The following is a 23583-nucleotide window of genomic DNA, read 5'->3' on the forward strand; positions in this document are numbered from 1 at the left end:
TGCGTGCAGGTCTCATTTAAAACGGAAACCCTTATTTAAATGCATGCAAAATATACCAGCAGCTCGTGAATCAAAAACGACTTTTCGAAATATAGTTTAGAGATTTGGGCGCTGGTCTAGAAGCCTACCATATTTATTTAACACTAACGAAATGAGTTGTCATTGGAGTTGAAAGGAAGGCATAAATATGTAAGAGTACATAATAATAAACACTTGACCCACGCAAATGCTAACTATCACCCTAATCCAAATATTATAAGCAGTGTAACCCCTGGACGAAAATGTGGTAGGATTCCAGTCCAGCGCCGCGATTTGTTTTTTTTGTTATTTCAAGATCTGCAAATTTAGCAGCAAATATAATGATGTAAAGAAACTATGGTTGGCAACTGGTAAAAATGTTGGCACGATTGTGCATTAAAACACAACAGGGGCTTTTCTGCTCCAGAACTGTTGCTGGTTTTTCCACGCAAAGTAATCTACAGCTCTCATGGCGGCCTTACCAACCAGCATCATTACAATCTGAACACTTTAAAGTACAACCTTCATCTTTGACGAAACTATTTGGAATATCAAGCTTTAATGAGCATGGATTTATTCCTCAAAACTTTCCGACTGTTCCGAGATATACCTGCGGACAAATTGCCCCTGTTAGGGCATTTCGGTATCAGCAGCGTAACGCCTCCGAACCGAAACCAAAAAAGGAAGAAAATCAACTGGACGACCTTCAATCAATCCTCAAGGACAAATCATTAGGGATCACAACAAAGTTTAAGCTTTTGTTTCGACAATACGGCCTTGTAATGACCGGAGTTCATATTGTCACCTCTGCCTGCTGGGTTGCATTGATATACTTTGCTCTTCAAAGGTAATACTTTATATAGGTGGATTTGCATTTGATTTATGGGCGTTGGTCTCCAATCCTACCACTATTTTACACTAACGAAACAACTTTTTAAAATTGAACTTGCAAGAAAGAAAGTAAAATAATAATAATAACACTTGACCCACCCAAACGCTAACTCTCACCCTAGCTCAGTTAATGTAACTAGCAATATAACACAACCAGACAAATATGTGGTTGGATTCTAGACCACCGTCATTTTACGATTAAAAAAATTGTTTGTATTTATGATAGCTGCTAGCCTGCCACTGGTATATCATTTTTTGTTTAATATTTTTTGATTTATATATTGATGCAATGTTCTTAATTTTAAAGATTTTGTTTTATCATCAGTTTTATAAATAGAATATTTTTACAAATTGTTGCATGAAATTTAAATGATTTTTTTCTTCTCACATATTGTGCAATTTTAGGGGAATAGACATCATACCATTTGTTGAAAAGTTGGGTGTTTTTGACTTTCTTGAAAGGCTTGGTCTGTCCTATGCAGAAAAATTAAAGAGTTCATCTGCCAGTACTTGGCTGATGACGTATCTTGTCTACGAGGTAAGTTTTTGTGTCATACCAAGTAAATAGTAAATATTCAGCTCACAAATTATGGACTGCAGACATATTTTTTCTATGAGCTTGCTAAAGTGTTATTTATTTGACCTGTTAGAAAGGTGGCCTTTTTTTACCTTTTTTCTGGTGCTGGTAAAAAAATATTTTAGTGATTTTATTTTCCCAATGTATTCTGTTTGAGATAATCTATTCATTTGGGTCTTTTTTAAAAGATTTTATATTCCCCATACACTTGCTTACCGCTATTTGGAAATACATATATTTTTTTTTCCCAGTATATCTCATCTTTAAGAATTGTTGTTTGTATTTTAGTAATGCCAATTCACAGCCTAAATATTTGGCTTTCTCTTAATTTTTTCAATAGGAAACATGGCAAGATAAATAATTAACTTATCCTCGGGTTGTCCTGTTTTACAATATATCTTTTTTTTAAGTAGATGTCTTACATCCCCTTTCTATTTGCCAGCTTGGCAAACTGTCGCCAAAAACAGTAATTTGACTTACCATAGGTCTAATGTCGAAAAATTGCATAAAAAATAAAATTTTGCTAAAAAGATATACAAACAAAAATTTAGAATGTGGGACATTTGAGCATTTTCCGTGTCCTTGAAGAACCATTAATTTTTTTTAAGAAATAATGAGAGAAGTGGTAGCCCTGCCCCTATTTTACAATTTAATAGTTTTGTAGTATGTCCCGTAGACGCAGATGTTTGTGTTTTACAGGCATTTGAAAATTTTCCGCTAAATATGATGTCACTAAATGTCCGTCGCAAATGTAGGTTTATATGTGAAGTAATATAGATATAACTTTTGTTATTTAATACTTTTATTTTGCGATAAATGTGAATGCTTTTCACATATTAGGGAATGTCCCTTATAAGTTCAATTGGTTTTGTTTGAACAAACCATCTTTATTATATAACTGTATTACTTCAGAGTAATATAGTTTATTTGCTGGGCAGGCATTTTACTGAATAGTTCTAAATTGCATGTATTAAACAAAGTATGCTGTGTTTTACAGGGATATCATTATTTACGGGGGTCTGAGCTTCCCAAGTTTCTAATAACAAATCTGTGTTAAACTGTGGGTGGTATCAAAACGTACAAAATCAGTGAAACTTGTCATGGTTTCGACAAAATGTTAAAATATTCTTTAGCAGATGGTCGGTGCAAAATGAAACCAGCAAAGCTTTAAGGTTGTCTTATAAAGCATTATTATTTTGCAGCTTGGTAAACCAATCCGCTACCCTGTAACCTTGGCTGGGACAATGTACGCCGTCCGATACTTGCGCAAGATCGGGTACCTCAAACCCCCGCCCCCTGCTGCCACCGTGCGGGAGTTGGCTGAGACGCAGAGCAAAATCATCCAGCATCGATACCGGTCAACCAAAACCAAGTTCCGCAACCAACGAAGGCCTCTATCTGATGGACAAAAGCTCATGCGTAATGGAAAAAACGGAGTCTCTAAGAACAAGTCATAGTTGGTCTTTTTTTGGAAAAAACTATGAAACAGTTATGAACAACTTGTGGCCGGATAGTTGCTTATAATGCTGGTCTTAACTTCAAGTTCTTGGATAAAAGTATAAACCTTTTTGGATAAAACTAGAAAAAGTGTACAAACCAGGGTGGCAATGTTCGTTTGACTGTTGTTTGAAGGAATTTAAAAACTATTTTGGTAGCTGCCGAACGACTATAGCGTATGCGAGAATAAGGCTGATAAATCCAATAAAAGTTGGCACTTAAATTTAAATACTAAATGGCTTATTATCCAATAAATGGTATTCCATTTATAACGCAGTTTGCAAAAGCACTTAAAAAACAATTTGGTATTTCATATTTTTTTACGTCGAACAATGCAACCAGTTATAAAAAATTTAAGCTGGGTAAGAATCGAACTCACACCATTTGGAATTAGCGACCACGGCTTTACCGACTGAGCTATCAAACTCCTGGTAAACGTAGCTCAAAATACAAGTTGTTCATTTTGCAGTCGTGTGCCTGTTTGTGACTACTCAAATTCTGGCTTGTCTTGTTTTATTCAGTGGTTGTCAATCTTTTTCAAAGTCGCGTGGCACCAGTGTATTTTTTTCCTGCGTGCAAGCCTGTTTAGCAAAAACGTTCTGTTTACATATTTGTTGTTTTTGTGAATTCAAGTCTTTGGCTGAAATATTCGACTGCGCTTATTTTCAATTGATTTGTTTAAATTTGAAAGAAAAATAGTGTGATTGTTAACGTCACAATCACAATCACCTCTTGTATTTGATTCCTTTAAAAGTTTTCTCTTAAGATTTTGGAAATGAAATGAAGAGAACTGGGAAACGTAGGAAATATAATGTCGGTTTTAATTTAATCCACTGTGCTAGCTTCACAGATGCGGAATTAAGATGTTGGAAATCTTATTGTGCCACAAAGTTCAGTTATTTGGGAGCAATTGCGATTTAAAGTGAACCACATCCTGTTGTGTTCTTGTCTCTGGCTGTTTCAGTGTTCGCTTAATTCAGTGATGTCCGTAATAAAAAAAATATATAACGAATTGTGTTTTATCTTCAGCTGTTGTTCCCAAACTTGGTGATTTTTTTATTCTTAACAGGGCAAGTTTGTTAAAAGCTTAAACGAATTTGTTAATATCCGGATTAGCAGCAATTGTTTGTCAAGAAAACTCATTAAATCGCATTGCTATGAACAGGGTTATGATCGTACAACCGCTCGGCAATAAAAACACTTTTAACTTGCCGTTATTTCAGCGAAGTTTTGAGCTGCATTTAACAGAAATTAGATTACATTGCACAGTGTGTGTTGTTCTGGCCGCCCTGCGCGTTATATGTGATGACGGTGATGTGTATGTAACCTTAGGACTATTAGATATAGTGTTTATATAACCTTAGGGCTGTTAACAGGGAGTCGAACCGTAACCGAACCGGAACTTTATGAACCGGTTTTGGTCCAAATTTTCCCAAACTGCAACCGAACTTGAACGGTTTTATGTGAAGGAGCCGAAGCGGAACTGAACCCTATATTTTAAATAAACCTTAACCGAACCCGAACTTGTAAATAAAAGCGGTTCACTTCAGCATGACGTCACAACCTCCATTCTACAGAGTTAATCTATGCCATGTTCAAAATTTTAGGGTAAAAAATGAATACTGATTAAACAAAACCTTAGTTTTTTTATTTTCCAGATATTTCAATAACGAGCAGCTTGTTTACGTCATGTAACTCAACATTTATTAACATTTTAATCTCATATTGCATCCAAACCGGATCGTTATAAACCGGTTTAGAAAATAAATTTAGGCGAACCGGAGCTGAACCGGAACTTTTAAAATGCTCGGGAAAAATGCTCGGAACCGGATTCCGAAAAAAATCTTGAACCCGAACCGAACCTGAACCGGAAAAGTCAAACGGTTCGACTCCCTGGTATTTAACCGTAGAGCTACTTCACGGGCTATTTTCTAAACAGAAACAAATGTTTCTTTGAGGACAATAAAATGCCTAAATTTATTATTTTTTGCATTTTTTTGCTTTTATTTACAAAAATATACTTAATGTGTGTTCAAGCGTGGGTCAAGTTACAGACGTTTCGGCCAGGGGCAAAAGTGAATCACCGAATATGCGTTGTGTGAAACCTTGTTTTATGTAATTTTTGCTGTTACTTTTCCCGCATATGTTTATAATTATCCCAATTATATTTTTTTTCATTGGCGATGAAATAAGGTAATGTAATTTAACATGTATTTGGTGTTAGTAAAATAAAGCAGTGCAGCCACAAGCATTATAACACTGCCTTGCCCAACTTGACGTACAATGCACGTGACTAGCATCCCAACTGAGCATTTCACTTGGTACGGGATATATGGGCATAACGCAAAACTCTTAGATCAGGGGTGTCCAACTCAAACATGCCGGCGTGCCAATTTTTATCTTATAACTTCTTCCTGTGCCAAAGTTTAGTAATATAATTCTTTGTAATAATAAAATCGTTTTTTACAAATAATAAAAACGTGTAGTTAGCAGTGCGCATTACTGCATCTAAATTTCCGTCGGTGAGCTGACTTTTGCTTTTTGTTTCTTCACACCAAACTTCATAGTTATGTGAATGCTAGCCTCCATTACAATATAATGTTATAGTATTAGAAGTAATTGTTAGTTGTCGTGATTGCAGCGATCGTTTTATATTGTGAATAAACAATGGCAATTTACTGTATAAAAAAAATTGGTATTTTTTTACAATTGGCTGAATAGCAAATTAGGTAATTTAGGGGGGCTTTGCATTTGGCACGCGTGCCGCTTGTTGGACACCCCTGTCTTAGTTAAACACCAGCTCGTCGCTATTATGGTTTTATGTCGCACCATGGTACAGACTCTGGTAGTCGTGAAATAATTTGTAAACAACTTAACACGTGCTGTTCCTTTAGATTGCTCATAATACGTCAAGCAGACGAGGCCGATACGCAACAGTGCTTAAATGCTACAGACCTAAAGTCTTTTAACATATGCTTCGACGAAAAAAATAGGTTAAAAATAAATATTTAGCATTTTAGCTTAAGCAGGGTGTATTTATCTATATTTAAAACCGGTTTTATGATTGACAAAAGTCAAGATTTTTTCGACTTGCATGAGTGATAGAACCGTAAGTTCCCTACGTTTTAGTAACACTAAATTTTTTAACTTCGCACATTTTTTATGGAATTATTGTATTATTTAGCAGTTTTTTGATAATTGCGAAACAAAATGTCTGATTTGCTGCTTACTATTGAAGATGACGATGAGGTTGAAATTGTATCTGAAGGCGAATCGGACGAAGAGGTAAATTAAAGTACTTTAATGTTTTAAGAACCATAAACAAACGTGATGTATGCGTAGACTTTGTAGAGAACCTAAAACAGTAATAAAACTGCTGCTATAATCTATAAAAACTACATATTAAGAAAATACTTTTAAGAGACACTGTTTGATTCTTCCACACTTCAAAGATAAAAAAATATGACATTTAAACAACTGTATTTTTCTGTCAAACCTTTAAATGCCCCAGAAAAAAAAGTTTTACAATAATGTTTTCTGGTAAATAAATTCTGTTGAATATCTAACAGGTCCTTGGGGTTTAATTTGGGACACATTTAGTGTCTTTAATTTTAAATTAATAACCTAAAACCATTCGTTAAAATGTTTTTTGTTCAAAGTTGACGCTGGTCACCAAAAAGCAACGGACGGACAAACTTGTTGAAAACAAGGGTTTTAATCCGTCGTTTGTCTTCGAAGATGAAGGTTTCTATGATTCGAAGTGGACTTTGGAATCTGCGTTACATAATGCAATAAAAAGAAAGGTAATGACTTTTGTGTTGTGATGTTTTTTATATAATACTCTTTCGAACAGGGATATATACGTCGTGTATCCCAAACTACAGCCCACGATCAGGTCCCGGCAGTTGGGTTAATGTAATCATTTTAGTAAAGTTCAACACAAATTTTTATATCCGAACTGTGATCGTAAATCCAGTTATCCAGCCCGCGATGGTCAGGTCTTAGAATTATCTGTCCCTTTATGAAAAAGTTGGGTGAATCTGCTACAAAGCAACAAGAATATTAAATGAACTCTAGTGGTGTTTTGCCAAACCGCAACTGATACTCTTAAATCAAACAAATATTTGTAGGTGTGCAACATTTAAAATCAAAATAAATAGATAAGTTTCTGACAGTGGCAAATATTTTTTATCTGTTTAACATTTCTGAGCACAAAAACTTAAGTCCTAGCATTGATATTAAGCACATAGTTTACTTGGAATCAGCCTGCAGAACTTTTACATACTCTTTGTACTTACAATTCTTCATTTTAAAAAATAAACTTGTTGTTGTATCTTTGTTTTTACACTTTGTATGCATGCAGTAATATTGCCATTCTTCCATAATAAAAGTCAACATTTTAGATTACATTCTTGCACAAATATGTTTGTAATTTAGAAAATGCGAACAACACTTGATCAGAAGATTGATGAAGTCCGAAAGAAAAACAAGGTAGCCAAATTAGTCATGTTAATTACTGTTTTTTTTGTATTTTACACCAACATCATATGATATGGGGAACTTTTAATATTAATTGCAATCCCAAAACGTCCCACTTAAAATAAACTTTAAAAGTGGACTTCTATATACAAAATCACAATTATTGACTGTTTCGACCTATTTCATACTAATACATTTAAAGCATTTATAAGGCAAAGTTTTTATCTAGGAAATTTTTAGGCCAGCAATGTAAAATCTATAAAGGGTGCTGAATTAAATCAAAATAATTTAAAATTTCAAAGCTATTTCAAAGGAGCATCATTTACAAATATTATTGTGACACTATTCTGACTTGTTATAATTTTCTTGAGCAGCCGGTGCAATATCAGCAGCAACAAGATGGTGAACAAAATGCTGACGATGATTTGTTGGACGTTGTTGAAGATGACGATGAAAGTGAAGGAGAAAAGAAAGTCAAAACAGGTGTGTAAGGTGTTTATGTATCTTATTTTTTCCAAAAAATGGCGGTAAACTTTTGTATTAGGCCAGTGTTCCTGAACCTAATTTTCACAGTGACCCAAATAATAATTGTAAATATTACAGCTAACCTTTGGTAAACCAATATCTTCACTGAACTGTTTATAAGCTTCAAGTCAGGACAATATAATGAAGACAACAGCAATGATCACGAAATCTTGTTCACAACTAATAAGTCATTTTACATATATTGGTTTCGACTAGTTTTTGGTGGTTGGAATCCTATTAAGATTTCTAAGCTTTGATAAAACACAAAGTAATGGTGTTAAAATGTAAAAAGTCGGCATCAAAATTAGCTTAGTTGATATATTTGCTAATACTGGTCCAAGTCCAATACAATTTGTTTTATCATTTATTAAATACTCGGTTTAGGATTGGATTTTATTGCTTTATTTGTAACATTAATAAAGTAAAAATAAAACACAACTAACAAAGTTCTATTAAAACATTTCATTCTTTATTTTTTTGATGTACAGAAATACAAGAGTAAATGAATATTGTAATAAAAAGTTCCAGTGATTTATTTTTTTGTAAATATTTGGTATTTTAACTTTAAGACAAAATAAATGTGATGAAGAAGAAGCGAAAACGGAAGATTGTTGAAGAAGAAGAACAAGATCTCCCCGTTCCTCTTGCTGAGATCCAAGATAGCTCCTCCGGAGACAAGAACATAACGTGGGACCCTGACCTCGGCTTTCAGGTAAAACTTCACCCTTTATTGTATGTTTGATAATATCGGGGCGATGTCAAGTGGTAGTATCGGTGTACTAGGGTTCTAACAGCAAATTAATTGTATCACGGTCATGCTTTTCAAGCCTACATAGAGTTTTCTTGCCCTAAAACGTTTTAAAATAAATCTTTGGATATTTAATGTTTGGAGTTTGTAGGTGGCATTTTGTGAACCTTTCAAATAACCCTTTATTCATTTTTAACTTCCTTATTCATTTTTAAGAAAAAACAAAAAGCTTTGTACTTCATTTTGTGTATTGATATTTATTTTATGACCATCTTTCATGTTTATTAATTTTGCTTATTTCAACAAATTAATTAGTAGTATTTCTTGGTATTTGCAAATTTTGTCTTTAATTAACCTCTGGTCTCGAAGCTGTTACCATTGTTATTTGCATCTTTGTTTTAAAGGAAATGAACATCTCCCGTCCACTGTTGAAATCTGTGAGTGAGATGAACTACGTTACACCTACACCGATCCAACAAGCCGCTATTCCCATCGGACTGCTCGGCCGAGATATATGCGCGTGTGCTGCAACTGGAACTGGTTCGTACTGTCCGCTTTATTTTAGTATTTTGTACTTTGCATTAATTTTCTGTAAGTAATTTAAATTTGGTTTAAGTTTGTTTTTATACACTTAAATCTTTGTGTCAAAATTTTGTTTAATCGGAATGAATCACTGCTGCAAGCTTGTGTTAAACTCCTAAAAATATGTTATTCTAGAGCAATGTTTGAAAGATTTACAATCCTAAAACCTAGAGTTTTTAATTTTTTTAGAAACTCTGTTTTCAAGTTAATTTTGTTTTGGCAAATAAAAGCAAAGATAAAGCAAAAATACAGTCATATTTGACGTGCAAAGTGTGAAAACTCATTTTTTATTTTGCTAAAATCAACATTTGTTGCCCACAAACGTTTCGACGTTACCTCATGCCATTACCAGGAACAAAAAAACGTTGATTTTATCAAATATTATGGCTTTGATATTTATATTTTATTTGTTTTCTAACAGTTTATAGAATTGTTTTGCCCATTAAGTTTGTTGTGTTTCTTATAAAATTCACTCCAAATTATTTTTTTCATATCTTGGTGAAATAATTACCTTCCTCTAGTGACCCGTAGTATTTTTAGGAAAAAAATAGTAACATTAGTATATTTTGTTTGAAAAATTTATTCCATTTTTTAAATAATAAACTAGTACTTGAATTTAAGTATTCCTCTTTCAAATTCTTATGGGGTGTTTTTCATTTCAATTCTTATGGGGCGTTTAAAGTTTACTTACCCCAAGGGTTTCACGGACCCCAGTTTAAGAACCCCTGCTCTAATGACTTGTTATATTTCCAGGCAAGACGGCAGCCTTTATGCTTCCTGTATTGGAGCGACTTCTGTACCGACCCCGTTCTGCCCCGATCACCCGGGTTCTTTGTCTTGTTCCGACTCGTGAGCTCGCCGTCCAGGTTTACGAAGTGAGCAGTCAGCTTGCGCAACACACAACCGTCAAGATATGTCTCGCTGCAGGTTATTTTTTTGTACAAACTATTAGAAGCTTTGTAGACTATGCAATGATTTTTTAAGTGGTATGTTGCTGCCAGGCATTGTTTTAATTGTAAAATTCTTCCAGCAAAATTTTATTAGTACCAACATTTTGACCACCTATCGTGAATGATTTGTACATTATACAATGATTTCTGTTTAAATGTTTAGTGAATATAAAATTGGAAAGACATGGATCATAATAAAGAATTTCCCACTTATTAATGCTAATGTCTTATGTTTTGTTCGCTTACGCCAAAACCTTTGCTGGTATGATATGCTAAAATTTATAGAAAACTACTGCCTTTTATACGAACAAACTATTTTAAATTTATTAGATTCATAAATATTTAAAATTTATTTATTTTAATTAGAAATTTAACTTTACGATGTTCAGAATCTTTTTGTGTTCCCTCAACTTTTCTTTTCAAACAAAAATAAATAAATAGTTTGTCAAAAGATATATATAATAAACATATGAACTAAAATACCACTTAAAAGACACAAAGATTTTTTTGTGAACCGTGTAATCCTATCCAACAACTTTTTAAGTTAATTGACTTCATAATGTTTGTATCCAGGTGGTTTGGACATCAAGGTGCAAGAAGCAGCTTTACGACAGAACCCTGATGTTGTTATCGCCACCCCAGGTCGGTTAATCGACCATTTACACAACACCCCATCGTTCGATCTTCGAATGGTTGAAATCCTTATCCTTGATGAAGCTGACAGGTGAATATTCTTTGTAATGTAATTAAATTTGTAAGTTGTTTTATCTGCTAGTAAATTTAGTTCAAACTTTTCATTCTTTCTCAGTTTGTTATTTAAGATTTATGTAAAAAAAAATTGTTAAATTTGCACGGGAATTATTCTTTATGCTGTCTTGTAATTACAGTTTTTAAGCGGCTAGTAAATTTAGTTTAAACCTTTTTTTTAGAACATCTCGCTATTCAGGCAAATCAAAATTGAAACACACCCAAGGCTTTTCGACACCTACTTGCTAATATTTTCAATTTTCATTTTTCTCAAATTTCCAGAATGCTTGATGAGTTTTTTGAAGACCAGATGAACGAGATCATAAAGTTGTGTTCGCATCAGCGACAAACAATGCTTTTCTCCGCCACAATGTCAGAACAGGCAAGTTATCGGCACGCACTTCCACTTTCACATTTTCATTTTTTTTTTCATTTTTGTCTACCAATTGTGGACTTACCAAATAGAAAGTTGAAAGGAGTAAAAAAGATATATGTACTAGATATATTTTGTATTGTGCTTCATATATATGAGCATTCGGTGTCATTCAACCTGGCCATTTAATAGGTTTTTGAAGCGTTGGTTAACAATTGCAATTACCAGAGGAGCTGTTTTTGATTAATTATTATTACTATGACTGATAGAAACAGTTTATCTAACGCAAGAAGATTGGTGTTTGAATTATAATTGAATGCTGTAAAGAGATTTAAAGTTTATAAGGTGTAATTGGCATATTAAAATTACAATGTTATATGTTGTTTGGTAGTAATTGGCAAGCAAAAATCTAAATGATAACGGTCTACGATTCCATAAAAATTCAACCTTTATATCTTACCAATAATATTATATCATTGTATTAAACATCACACCTTTATTGTATGCAGAAGTAGGTCAAACTATGTTGAAAATGAATAAAGAGTTATTTGAAACGTTCAAAATGCTACTTACTTCTGTATGGGCTTTGATATTACATCTAACTACAACCTTCAACCATTATGTTCCAATGGTTATAGTGTGTTAATGTTGTTTAGGTGCAAGAACTAGTTTCAGTTTCGTTGAAGAACCCGGTGAAGATATTTGTGAACAGCAACACAGACGTGGCACCTTTCCTCAAGCAAGAGTTCGTTCGCATACGACAAAACAGGGAAGGGGACAGGGAGGCCATTGTTGCAGGTTGGTTAACATCTAAACAATATTACCGGCTAAAATAACTAAGTCGCACTAAAATAGTTTGCAAATGGCTTAAGTTACAGTCATTTGCAAAATACTTTCGACAGACAAAGAAGCGATGGTCGCAGGTTGGTCTACAAAACAGGAATTAATATAATATACTTCATTTATATTTGAATCTAAATCACCTTGCCCTTCTATTTCAAATTTAAATCATTTGACTTTTACAGCCCTGTGCAGTCGATCTTTTATATCGAACGTGTTGGTTTTCACTCAAACGAAGAAGCAAGCTCACAGAATGCACATCGTGCTCGGATTACTGGGACTTAAGGTGAGCAAGCAAAACATTATTTAACTGGATGCATCTGTTGATAATTTAAAGTTTCTATAAAAATAATGATTTGTTTTTTTACCTATTTTGCTTTCTTGTTGTTTTCGTTTCAATATAAGAATATAAGATTATTTTAATGTGCAGTTTATTTTAAACAATTTTTTTTATATTGTACGATATTTGGAGTTATATAACCTTTAGTTACCTTTGTTATTTTAGCAAAGTCGGAGCCACAACCCCTGGGTTACTTGTGTGGTATTTTGATTTGCTTGGGCTGTCGGCTTAAGTAGTCTACATGGTTAGATTTATTAGGCTTTGTTCTGATGAATATTTTTCCCAAATTATGAGAAAAATTTGGAAGCAAAACGAAGACACAGCTTACATTATTAAGTTTAAAACGTTTTATGCTCATGTCTTGTGTTTGTTCACTTCAATCTCACAAAAGTACAGTAAAGAGAATTGGGTCGCCAAAGCTTTGCTGTAATACTTTTCGGTCACTCCCAAAAAGGTTGAGTATACTGCCCCAAGTTGTATTCTTTCCAGGCTAGCTTTAAAATCAATTTTTTTTCAGTTTTTTAGTTTTCTGAATTAATTGTAAAAAAGTTGATATGTATCTTTTCATTTCATACTTTGCATAACGCTGAGCATAGTAAACTAAACACAATGTTAAAGCAGTCAGCCATGAAAATGAAAGCACATTGCGAATTCGCTATAAAACTAAGAAAATGTTTTATTTTTACGTAACGCTATGTTATATTTTTATTGTAAATATCAGTCCAAATTTACTGATATCATATTAATAGGAACAAAATACGGGACGATATTATCGGCAAACCAATATATCGGTCTATCTTTACAGAAATTGTAAAAAGTAGAAGTGTTTTTAATTTCATGTGTAACTTCTCCTCAACCCTCTTGTATTGTTTAGGCTGGAGAGCTGCACGGTGACTTATCCCAGGGCCAGCGACTTGACAGTTTGAAGCGGTTTAAGAACCAGGATACTGACATCCTGGTGTGCACTGACCTTGCTGCACGTGGTCTTGACATTGAGAACGTTAAAACTGTGAGTTTCTAAACATTTACTGCATTAGACTTGTATTTTGTATCTGGTGGGGGTGAGAAACTTCTCGAATTTTCTGTAGTTAGTTGTTCGTTACCGATAAAGGTTTGTTAAAACTTTGAAAATTTGCTGGTTGAATTAGTTTTTATATAGACAAGAAACGCTCACCAATGTTTTACAAACTAAACTTTTTGTTACAAACTCTTTAACTAAATAAGTAGTTTCACAAAAATTTACATGTTTAACGATGTTAAGCCTTGCTTTTTCGTGCTTAATTGTCTTAAAAAGCTCTACTTTTATATGCGTAATTCGTTTAAGTTTTACATAATTAATCCTGTTGAGCTTACATTTACATGCTTAATCCTCTAACCCGTTCATTTACATGCTTAATCCGTTCCCCAGGTGATCAACCTGACGATGCCGAACACGCAGCAGCATTACGTGCACAGGGTTGGTCGAACCGCTCGTGCTGGGAGAAGTGGGAGGTCGGTGTCACTCGTGGGAGAAAGTGAGAGGAAACTGCTCAAGGAGATCGTCAAGTTCGCAAAGAATCCAGTCAAAAGCAGGGTCGTGCCCGCAGGTAGACACAAAATGACGTCCGTACACTGCTGGTAGTGTGACTATTAGTTGCACTACTCGCGTTTATAATGATTTTAGAATCAGTTTTGAGTGTCTTGTGCCAAATAGTGGGGTAAATTACTTACAAATAACTAAAATAAATTTACGATAGTAACGATAACAAAATGGTAAAGATAAAGATGTTTTCTCTTCAGATTCAGAGTCGCGTGTCGCTTAAAAGTGCGTCGCGTGTCGCTTTTTTTAATTTATGACGCTTGTCGCATCGGTTACCGCATATTAATTAAATAGATGTCTTGTGCTTCAAAAGACAGTCGCTTTTAAAAAGTGTTTCGATTGTCGCGTACCACAAAGGTGGTCATACAGTTCTGTAAAAAGCTGCGTAGTGTCGCTTAAAAGTGTGACGCGTGCCGCAGTCGTGATTTACAGTTAAGTCGCTTTCAAACGTGTCGCGTCTCGCATCGTTTTCAAACGTTTCGCTTTAAATGTGTGTCGCGTGTTGCTTCAAAATTGTGTTGCGTGTCGCGTAAAACGCGTGTCGCTTTAATGTGTGTCGCGTGTCGCAGAGGTGGTGACAAAGTTCTCGGAGAAGCTTCGCAGTATTGAGGATGAAGTGGGAGAAGTGATGAAGTTGGAACATGAGGAGAAGATTATCGCGGCCCAGGAGAACCAAGTCAAGAAAGCCGAGAAGATCATCAAGGGGGAAGCACCTGATAAGAGAACATGGTTCCAGACCAAAATACAACGGGAGTTGGCCAGAGGTGAAAATTAAATAAAACCTTAGCGTCCATTAAAAAAGCCGTGATTAGAATTTAAGTCAGTCGAATTTCTGTTTTTTGCTGTTTTATGATTTTGAACAATTTTATCTATTTTAAATGCCGGTAATATCGAGATTTGCAAATCGTTTATCAATTCCTTTTCTTCAAACAAACTAGTACAAAATTCAAAATGTATAAATATTGCAACTTTTATAACGAACATTAAACGGTAGTACAAACAACAACTTAAAGTACAATGGGTTGGTGGTCCCTAGTTAAAAAAAACTATTCGTCACTACTTTGACCTTTGAATTGACAGCTGAACGAATGCTTGGCACCCACTCTAGCGCCCCCAAGCGGTTCCAGAAGAAGGCATTGAACAAGAAGCAAGGTTCGAAGCCAGGAGGACAATCGGTGAGTCAAGTTATTCGTTACACGTCCTTGTATCTGACTCCAAGGAGCAGGCCGCTAAAATACCTGTCCTTCATCCTTAACTTCTTGAATTCTGGACAGAGTCACTTCACGCGTTTGATATTGCTTCTACTTAAATCTCGTATTTATAACAAAACGGAAAACTTGGTTTTCGTTAGAACCAGATTGATCAGATTTTGTTAGTTAGTGTTTCCGCACAAGAGTTAAAAAAACGTACATTTTACAAAAATAGCAAATGACATTGTTTTTGACCTTGTTAAAGCCATTACATATACACCGAACCGCGCTGTATCGATTACACGGTTTGCCACAAAGTCTTTCAATTTATTTCATGTGCAGCTTAAATAATGTGTTCAGAAAGTGCCGGAGTAAAACGAATATGCATTTATTTGTTGTTGTGTTGAACATGATATTTATACTTTTGTTTGTGAATTTTATTGAAAACATGTTGAATGATCCAATTTAAAACTTTGAAAATACTTCAAATATTTTTTAATTTTTTCATTAAAGTGTGTGGTTACAACTTACAATCTACACCGAATCTCGCGTGTTTAGAACACCGAATGTGTTTAGAAAAGTGCCATAGAAAAACAAATATTCATTTTGAACGTTTCGAATAAGTTAATAAATAAAGAGTTATTCGAAACGTTCAAAATTCCACCTACTTCTGTATTTGATATTCTTATTACGTCTTACTACAACCTCCAACCATTAAGCTCCAAAATATTCATTTATTTGTTATTCTGTTTAACCTTTGAACATGATATTTTTGCTTTTTTCCGAATAATATTCAAAACACCTAAAGTAATCCAATTTTAAAAACCCACAAATTTTCTTTGAAAATTTTCAAATGTATTTTATCTTTTTTTTCGTAAAAGCTATTACACCTACACCGAACCGCGATTTATCGGTTACCTTGTATCACGTGACAGGCGGAATCACGTGTTCAAAAGGAACTTGAGAAAACCGAAGCTTTCCAGCGACGTCAAGTTAAACGGGGGAGGAAGGTGAAGCGGGCACGCGCATGCGCAGAAGATGAACCCCCCAGCAAGGCGGGCAAGCAGGGGGGTAAAGGGGGCAAGGGGGGTCAGGGGAGACCCAAGAAAAAAAGTCATTTCGACGTGGAATTGAAGTCGACGAGTAAAAAGTCGTTCGCGAGGAACAAAAGCAAGTCAGTGGATGGTCGCTTGTATTTTTATTAAATTATTTTGACTTATAACATTAAATTGATTTGATTTAAATTAATCTTTGTAAATGGCTGTATTTGTCTCTTAATTTAAATCTCGTTTGTGTTTTTTTATTAAACTATTTGAATTTATTACATTGGAATGACACAGAAAAGTTTATTGATTATTTCTTCAATTTAAAGCAAATGTCGTTTTTACTTGCAAGCGTGAGGAGATGTAAATATTGCCAAAAAAATTGCATCATTTGCAAATATCTTCCTATTTTTTGTCATTTTAAATTTTAAACATTTATTTTTTAACAAATATTCAGTGAGAAGCTATGATACAACCGTCGGCCACTAATCGGCTTTGCACTTATTTTATATATATTTGAAATCCGCATTGTTTCTTCGACAATATTCACCCGTTTCTTTATCTTATTCTTGCAGGAAACCACGGCGAAACAAGCGATGAAAGAAACGAAAGACTTAAAACTGAAGTTTCAGTTGAACGACTCTCCCTTAGTCCGGAAGGTGCGACACAATATATAGGCGCTTTGTACAAGACGAATAAAGCATTAAGATAAAAAAGCGGGAGTTTGTTTACTTTGTTTTGTGACACCAGAACTGTAGAAATGCGATCTCAGACAGATTTCAAATTAGGGATTTATACCAAAAATAACCATCGTTTGGTTGCTGATAATTATCTTTTTTTGTGGTGGGCTGTTTTTTCTCTACACTTCTCCTAATAATGTCGAATAAAACTGAAAACCTTTTTGTGGTGTTCATGAATATGACTTGAATATTTTTGTTATTCTGGAAGATTCGGCTGAGTGTTCAGCTAACTTATTCTTAAAGTGCTAAGTTACCAGTAAACTAACTTAACTGGCATTGGACAAGCAAGCCCTAGTAATACGAAAAACTTTAGCTAGTCACCATAAGCTCTTTATCTTCAAGATTCTGAAAAGCAAACGTTTAGCTTTTTAAAACATTAAATTTCACATTAATTTAGCAGAATATCCCTCGTGGCCCGCCGCTGCATCTACCGCTTAAAGGATATTTTATCAAACTTTTTCAACGCCGTCACCTAAATATTTTTTTGTCTGTGTGTGGACCAAGGTCGGCACGATTTTTCAGAAATGACGTCTTAAATTGACATAATAAAACGAGTAGACCTGGAAAACCTACTGTTTTTACTTCTAGCCCAAACTGTAATTGATTTTAAATACATTTAGTGCTAAAACTTTTGATGAACTAATCTCTTTTTTAAACATCATTACTATTTAAATGATGTAATAGTTTAATTAGGCCTTCATTGCCCCCTTAAAACTAATTCACGTACGTCAATCTGTTTCAAAGTGATGTGTAACTTGGATGGAATTGCGTTTTGCAGTAAATCATTTGTTTATTAAGTCCTAAATACTACGTTGTTTAAATAAATGCAGCCCAAGCGTTTTTGTGAGATAGATAAAACTTTCTGCGCGATCTCAGTTTATGAAGCCATGGTATTCGGAGAAATAAATAAATCGCATTTGGAGCAGCGATTATGAGCGAACAATCGAGTGACGCGATCAGGTGTCTATCCAGTTGTTGCGCAATTCCCCGAGGATCGAGCATTTAAAGGCGATTATTTCCACAACAGGGTAGTCGACTTGCAGCCAGGTTTTAAGCTTTACAAGATAGAATGCTATTAGTTTTAAGAGACGGCAATTATTATAACTAAGTTAGGAAATAGGCTATTAAATATCTGCTGTAGTTACAGACAGTGTTGTAACGACTTCAGTCACCTGTAGTTATTTATTTGTAAACTACTTGAAAAAAATATTTTTTTTGAGAAATATTCCTTAGATCCAATTTCTTAAATCCAAACATAAAAAGTACTGCAGTCGGTAACCTGGTAACTACAATGAAACCTACACTTTTGTATGGACTTTGATGTTTGCTAAGTACAACTGTAAACCTTTAGTTTCAACCAATGATTTACGATGCAAAGTAATTATGCTTGTATTTCTAATCCCTATCTAAACGTATGTATCTGAAAAGCTAAATTTCAGATAAACAGCTGTTATTTAAGTTTGTTGTCTGGTCACCAACCCGTGAAAGTGTTTTTTACTTAGCGGGAAAATTTACAATTAAAATCCGAGTATAGTTTGCGTGTTTTCTCTTTGCGAAAAATGAAAAATAAACTTTGGAGGGTACCAGTTTTTAACAGTTTATAGTCTAACAGTGTATTGCCAAAAATTCGTGCATACAAATGAGTATAAATGTAACACCTAAGTGTATGCCATCGATTTAAATATTCCTTAGAGCCAATTTCTTAAATCCAACCAGATAAAAGTAGTGCAGTCGGTAACCCGGTCTTGTTGTTGCAAACAAGATTTATTCAATGTGGTTGAGCTTAACTCATCAATTGCGTCTCGATGGCAATAGAATACTGCGCGTCAAAAATAGGTTTGAGGCATTGATATTTATAATTATATAAACAAAAGCCTTTTTAAACTTGGTTGATTGACATTTAAGCACTTAGTTGGCGGCAGTATGCGATTTATGCCATAGACTGTTATGTAAAAACAGGCATTCATAAAAAATCAAAGAAAAAATACGTTGCAAGAGCATTGTTTATCGGGTCTCGCCCGTGGGTTAAAAACTCTACATATAATGGCTTACTTGTTTTAATAAAAAAGCGTGTTGTTAAATGGCGATCATTGGCCACATTTTCCTTATTGGAAGCAGCCTTGCTTTTCTTGCCCCAGCAGCCATGGCAGCCAAGAAGAAGCTTCCCTCAGAAGCATTTGTCTTGTTCTTCACCACTTTCCAAGTCACAGTAAGTCTGGCCTCTGGAACTATCTTCACTTTACTTTTCTTGCGCAAGATTTAAGGTTCGGCCTTGCTTTTTAGTTTAGCATTAATTACAAATAGAACGAGGCCGTAGTCTAAGTTGGAAACTTGGTTAATATTCGAACGGGCGTTTTTTAAAGAACTATAGCCAATTGGGCTATAGGGAGAAAATTGTCTGGCTTTTTATTTTTAAGGTGTCTGTGAGTGCGTCACAAAGAGGCACAATACTTATTTCCACCTTTAGCAAGTAACAAACTTGTGTCAACCGACAAGAGTGGCAGTTAGTGTGACCAAGTAACCAAGCATAAATATTTTATCAGCCCAGGTGTTATACCGCCTTTGCCAAATTCAAATTAATCACTTAGAGCTACAAGCTAGCTATCAAGTGTCGCACATCTCTACAATACAAAAAGTATCATGTGAAGTTCGAGGTTTCGATCCCTTCCCCTTAGATTTGCGCAACTGTACAAGCAATCTTTCCTAGTTTACCCCTCCTTTTGTGCCCCACTAATAGCTTGCCACCTCCAACACCCACTTTTAACTTGCCAACACAAATTTGACCCTGCTAGCTCACCACGGTTAATTTGGCAGTGTCAACGTGCCATTGCCGACTTGTCTATGCCACATCGTCATTGCCAACTTTCAACTGCCAAAAAGCCACTGCCAGGTTGCCATTGCCAACTTGTAACTGACAATTCCTACTACCAAGTGGCCACTAACAACTTGCTGATAATAACTTTCCACCACCAACTTGTCACCGCCAGCTTGCCACTACCAACTAGTCATTGCCAACTAGCCACTGTCAACTAGTCATTGCCAACTAGCCGCTGTCAACTAGTCATTGCCAACTTGCCACTGTCAACTAGTCATTGCCAACTAGCCACTGTCAACTAGTCATTGCCAACTTGCCACTGTCAACTAGTCATTGCCAACTTGCCACTGTAAACTAGTCATTGCCAAATTACCACTGTCAACTAGTCATTGCCAACTAGCCACTGTCAACTAGTCATTGCCAACTTGCCACTGTCAACTAGTCATTGCCAACTTGCCACTGTAAACTAGTCATTGCCAACTTACCACTGTCAACTAGTCATTGCCAACTTACCACTGCAAACTAGCTATTGCTAACTTGCCACTACCAACAAGCTACAACTCCAGCTTTAACTGCAATATTTCCCAGATGTTCCACTTGTGTCAAGTGCCACTGCTTGCCTTGGTTCGTTGGATAGTCGGAGCCAAACTTCTCAAGTACTTTTCAACTTACTCGGTTGTCCTTTCAATCTTCACCATCGTGGTAGCTGCGACAAGATTCGATCCAGATCGCAAGTAAATCGCAATTTAATTTTGCGGCTTATAAACTCATACTGTTTTTTCTCTTCAATTTTACTCTAGGTTTATTATGGTTAGTCAAACTTTTCCCGATATTTTTTATTTGAATGGTTATTTTAAATGTTCGTAACAGATATTCGTTTTGAATTTCAATAAACAATGTATTTATATCAAATAAATAAATCTTTCCAACATTTTCAACATACACATTAAAGGGCGAAAAGAACAATATCCACTTTTATGGGGTATTTTGCATATCGAAATTGCCTGACATTTGTTAAGATTGAACTTTTATGTCTGTGGAGTAATGACGAACAGTACTTAATGTTTCAGACGTGCCATTTGTACATCTGGGGGTCTCATGGCTGCCTTGAGGGTTTATCACAACCCAGAGGGTTACGGTTCGTGGTCAGCACCAGTTACTACTGCCTGCCTACTGCTCGCTATATCCTGGGTGAGTTATATACTTAATGGATCAAATTGACTGTATTGTATTCATCTAAGCATGGAATCTACATTAGTTGTACTGACCAACGATTAAGCATACTGATAGTAATACACCGGGTGATTTTGTATGCTTAAAGTAGCAAATAGGTACGCAATATTTTGCTATTATAACGACACCTGTAAAAGTGTATTCTAATAGTTAGGCGACTAGAAAGGTAATTGCTTTACGTAACAGTAGCATGAAAGCAAGACTTATTTTAGTGTTCAGTTTGTATGGTGTGGCACTTTTTGCCGAGATCTTCGGTATCTTATGTAGATCTTAATCTGCTAGGCTGCATTTCACGCAAATATCACCCACTGAGTCGTTTGGGCCAAAAAAATATTAATTCAAATTCTTTGTTTTGACTGAGTGGCTAAAAATGTCATTTGAAAAAGCAGGATTTTTGGTAATATTTGAACTAGATTAGAACTAGAACCAGAGCATACAAAGCAATTCACAAACTAGACTGGAATTATAAATTTTCCTCTAAAGGGATACATGAACCCCAGTTTAAAAAACTGCAAATTTAATCGTTGATTTACAGGGAATGGAAATGTACAAGAGCAAGTCGATTTACCCGGAGAAGCAGAAATGGTTGAGAATAATTCTTCCAGCTTTCTGCCTTGGATCAATCTCCTTAGTTTTAAGGTTCTTCATTCAGAACAGGTTTACGCTTAATTTATGCTTGTACGGTGTTTATAACTGGTAGTTGGATGCTTGTATGTCCGATAATTCGCGTTTAAGTTCGATACCAGCTAATTTTACTATCAACTTTTAAAAAAAATAATGAAATAAAAATATATTGCGTAAAAACGACATGTTCGCTATAAATAGTAAGCAAATAGGAATAAATAACAAAATGTCGTTTTTTTAAATATTATTAAAACATGGATACACTATACACGGATCTGTAATGTAGATTGATAATAAATTGCAAAGTCCAAAAAGATCGAGTAGATCGACAGCATCTTGATTAAGACGTTTCGATATGGTGTTCAAACCTGTAGGTGCTAATAGTTGCTCCAACTATAGAAACTCAGACTAATAACAATTGCGTCCCACCTTTTATAAGTGATGCTTGAATTGCTTCTCAGTCACATTAACTGAAGATGATACAAGCTCGTATCGAAACGTCTTAATTAAGATGATGTCGAACGTTTTTGGCTTTGAGACTAATTTTTTAAAATGCTAAGAAAAAAACTTGTGTATTGTGTTCCAAAGCATGTCAAATGTCCGATTTTAATATCCTAAAAACTAAATTGTTTAAAATGTAATGTTTTGAGACCATGCAGAATATATTAAAAAGGCGAGGTGCTCCCATTTGATCAACTTTTATCGCAAACTTTGTCTTAATTCTATCAACTTGACCCCTATCTTGAATATATCCTGTCAGCTGGAACCATCCTGTGACGCACACCCTGCACCACTTGACCTTGGCGGCTGCTTTGACCTTGCTGCTCCACGTGGTGGATCCAGGAGGATCGAATAACAAGTGTCCGTCTACTTCAGGAGCTGCTGATGTGGATTGCAACGGAGTCTGCTGTTGCCTTTCCTGCCTCTGCTGAATTTATATTACTGACCAATTTCTCTTTGAAAAGGCGCTTGATGGGATTTCGTCTGTTCTAGTAGATCTACCATTCAATTTTTGTATCATAAACCATATTATTTTTCTTGCACTTGCCAACTGTTTTTGAATTTATAAAAGGGCGTATCTTTATGGAATCCAAAACCATTAAGCAGGTTTCTGTTTGTCGATCACTGTTCCGCTGGCGCGTATATGAACAATAAAACTCAAAGTTTGAAAAACCTGGGTGAAATAAAGGATCAGACAAAATTAAACATAATTTAATTATTACTCTGCTATTCATATATATTTTACTTTAACTTATATGAACTGACGGTTCCAGTATGGGCGAAATATATATTCCTTAAAACAAAAGTACAAACCTTTGTTTCACTATGTTTTTTTAACTTCGAGTTTTATTTTCAACAGCTTTGTAAGAGTCTGATACTGTCACACGGGATCAGATAAAGGCCATGATTCGATGTTCACATCACGATGTACGTCCACACACGTTATAACGGTATAAACAATACAAGTGAATGTTCAGAAACTCGAGTGAAACCACGATCAGACTTTTGTAAAGAAGCATATATTTCGGCTCTACTGGCATCTTCAGTTCCATATTCAACTTTATTTCCCTCTAGTTTTTAAACTTGAAGTTTCATTGTTCGTTTCTACTCATGTCTGTTGTTGCTTAAACTTGTGCTGGTCATCAAGCCAGGATTTTTGTTTGGCGGACCATCAGAATTGTTAAGAAATGATGCCACGAAATTACGTCATAACGTAAAATCAAAAAGGGCGGAATTTTTTTCGAATACTTTTTTAAAAAGTTAAAGTAGGTGAAAAAATTAGTTTGGGAGC

General features: G+C 35.0%; 3 protein-coding genes across 3 annotated transcripts; all 3 read left to right on the forward strand.

The window, feature by feature from the left end:
* The first annotated feature begins 333 nt into the window (after window positions 1-333).
* On the forward strand, window positions 334-3977 carry LOC146157997 (uncharacterized protein C18orf19 homolog B-like). Its single transcript, XM_083384754.1, has 3 exons — window positions 334-865; window positions 1315-1447; window positions 2689-3977. Exons 1-3 carry the CDS (start codon window positions 396-398, stop codon window positions 2941-2943), a joined length of 858 nt encoding a protein of 285 aa, XP_083240880.1. The 5' UTR covers window positions 334-395; the 3' UTR covers window positions 2944-3977.
* Window positions 3978-6151: 2174 nt separating this feature from the next.
* LOC146157998 (putative ATP-dependent RNA helicase DDX27) lies at window positions 6152-17216 on the forward strand. Its single transcript, XM_083384114.1, has 17 exons — window positions 6152-6268; window positions 6643-6786; window positions 7421-7474; window positions 7837-7945; window positions 8557-8699; window positions 9140-9275; window positions 10071-10244; window positions 10841-10991; window positions 11297-11396; window positions 12044-12185; window positions 12413-12513; window positions 13442-13576; window positions 13976-14153; window positions 14716-14910; window positions 15227-15321; window positions 16272-16510; window positions 16955-17216. The coding sequence occupies exons 1-17, from the start codon at window positions 6194-6196 to the stop codon at window positions 16977-16979; spliced, it is 2196 nt and encodes a 731-aa protein (XP_083240240.1). The 5' UTR covers window positions 6152-6193; the 3' UTR covers window positions 16980-17216.
* Window positions 17217-19188: 1972 nt separating this feature from the next.
* Window positions 19189-22723, forward strand: LOC146157999 (protein myomaker-like). The gene is made up of 5 exons (XM_083383618.1): window positions 19189-19328; window positions 20523-20668; window positions 21005-21125; window positions 21703-21824; window positions 22552-22723. The coding sequence occupies exons 1-5, from the start codon at window positions 19200-19202 to the stop codon at window positions 22721-22723; spliced, it is 690 nt and encodes a 229-aa protein (XP_083239744.1). The 5' UTR covers window positions 19189-19199.
* The last annotated feature ends 860 nt before the right edge of the window (window positions 22724-23583 follow it).

This window comes from Ascidiella aspersa, chromosome 3, assembly GCF_963924565.1.
Source record: "Ascidiella aspersa chromosome 3, kaAscAspe10.2, whole genome shotgun sequence".
Lineage (NCBI taxonomy): Eukaryota > Metazoa > Chordata > Ascidiacea > Phlebobranchia > Ascidiidae > Ascidiella > Ascidiella aspersa.

Bases quoted from the DNA above. Each gene is read 5' to 3' on its own strand.
- LOC146157997 (XM_083384754.1), top strand. From the start codon at position 396: ATGTTGGCACGATTGTGCATTAAAACACAACAGGGGCTTTTCTGCTCC. The intron at 866-1,314 runs GTAATACTTTAT...GTGCAATTTTAG, and splicing joins ATATACTTTGCTCTTCAAAG to GGGAATAGACATCATACCAT. The intron at 1,448-2,688 runs GTAAGTTTTTGT...ATTATTTTGCAG, and splicing joins TGACGTATCTTGTCTACGAG to CTTGGTAAACCAATCCGCTA.
- LOC146157999 (XM_083383618.1), top strand. From the start codon at position 19,200: ATGGCGATCATTGGCCACATTTTCCTTATTGGAAGCAGCCTTGCTTTT. The intron at 20,669-21,004 runs GTAAATCGCAAT...TTAATGTTTCAG, and splicing joins AGATTCGATCCAGATCGCAA to ACGTGCCATTTGTACATCTG. The intron at 21,825-22,551 runs GTTTACGCTTAA...ATATCCTGTCAG, and splicing joins AGGTTCTTCATTCAGAACAG to CTGGAACCATCCTGTGACGC.
- LOC146157998 (XM_083384114.1), top strand. From the start codon at position 6,194: ATGTCTGATTTGCTGCTTACTATTGAAGATGACGATGAGGTTGAAATT. The intron at 12,186-12,412 runs GTTGGTTAACAT...TGACTTTTACAG, and splicing joins CAGGGAGGCCATTGTTGCAG to CCCTGTGCAGTCGATCTTTT. The intron at 13,577-13,975 runs GTGAGTTTCTAA...TCCGTTCCCCAG, and splicing joins ACATTGAGAACGTTAAAACT to GTGATCAACCTGACGATGCC.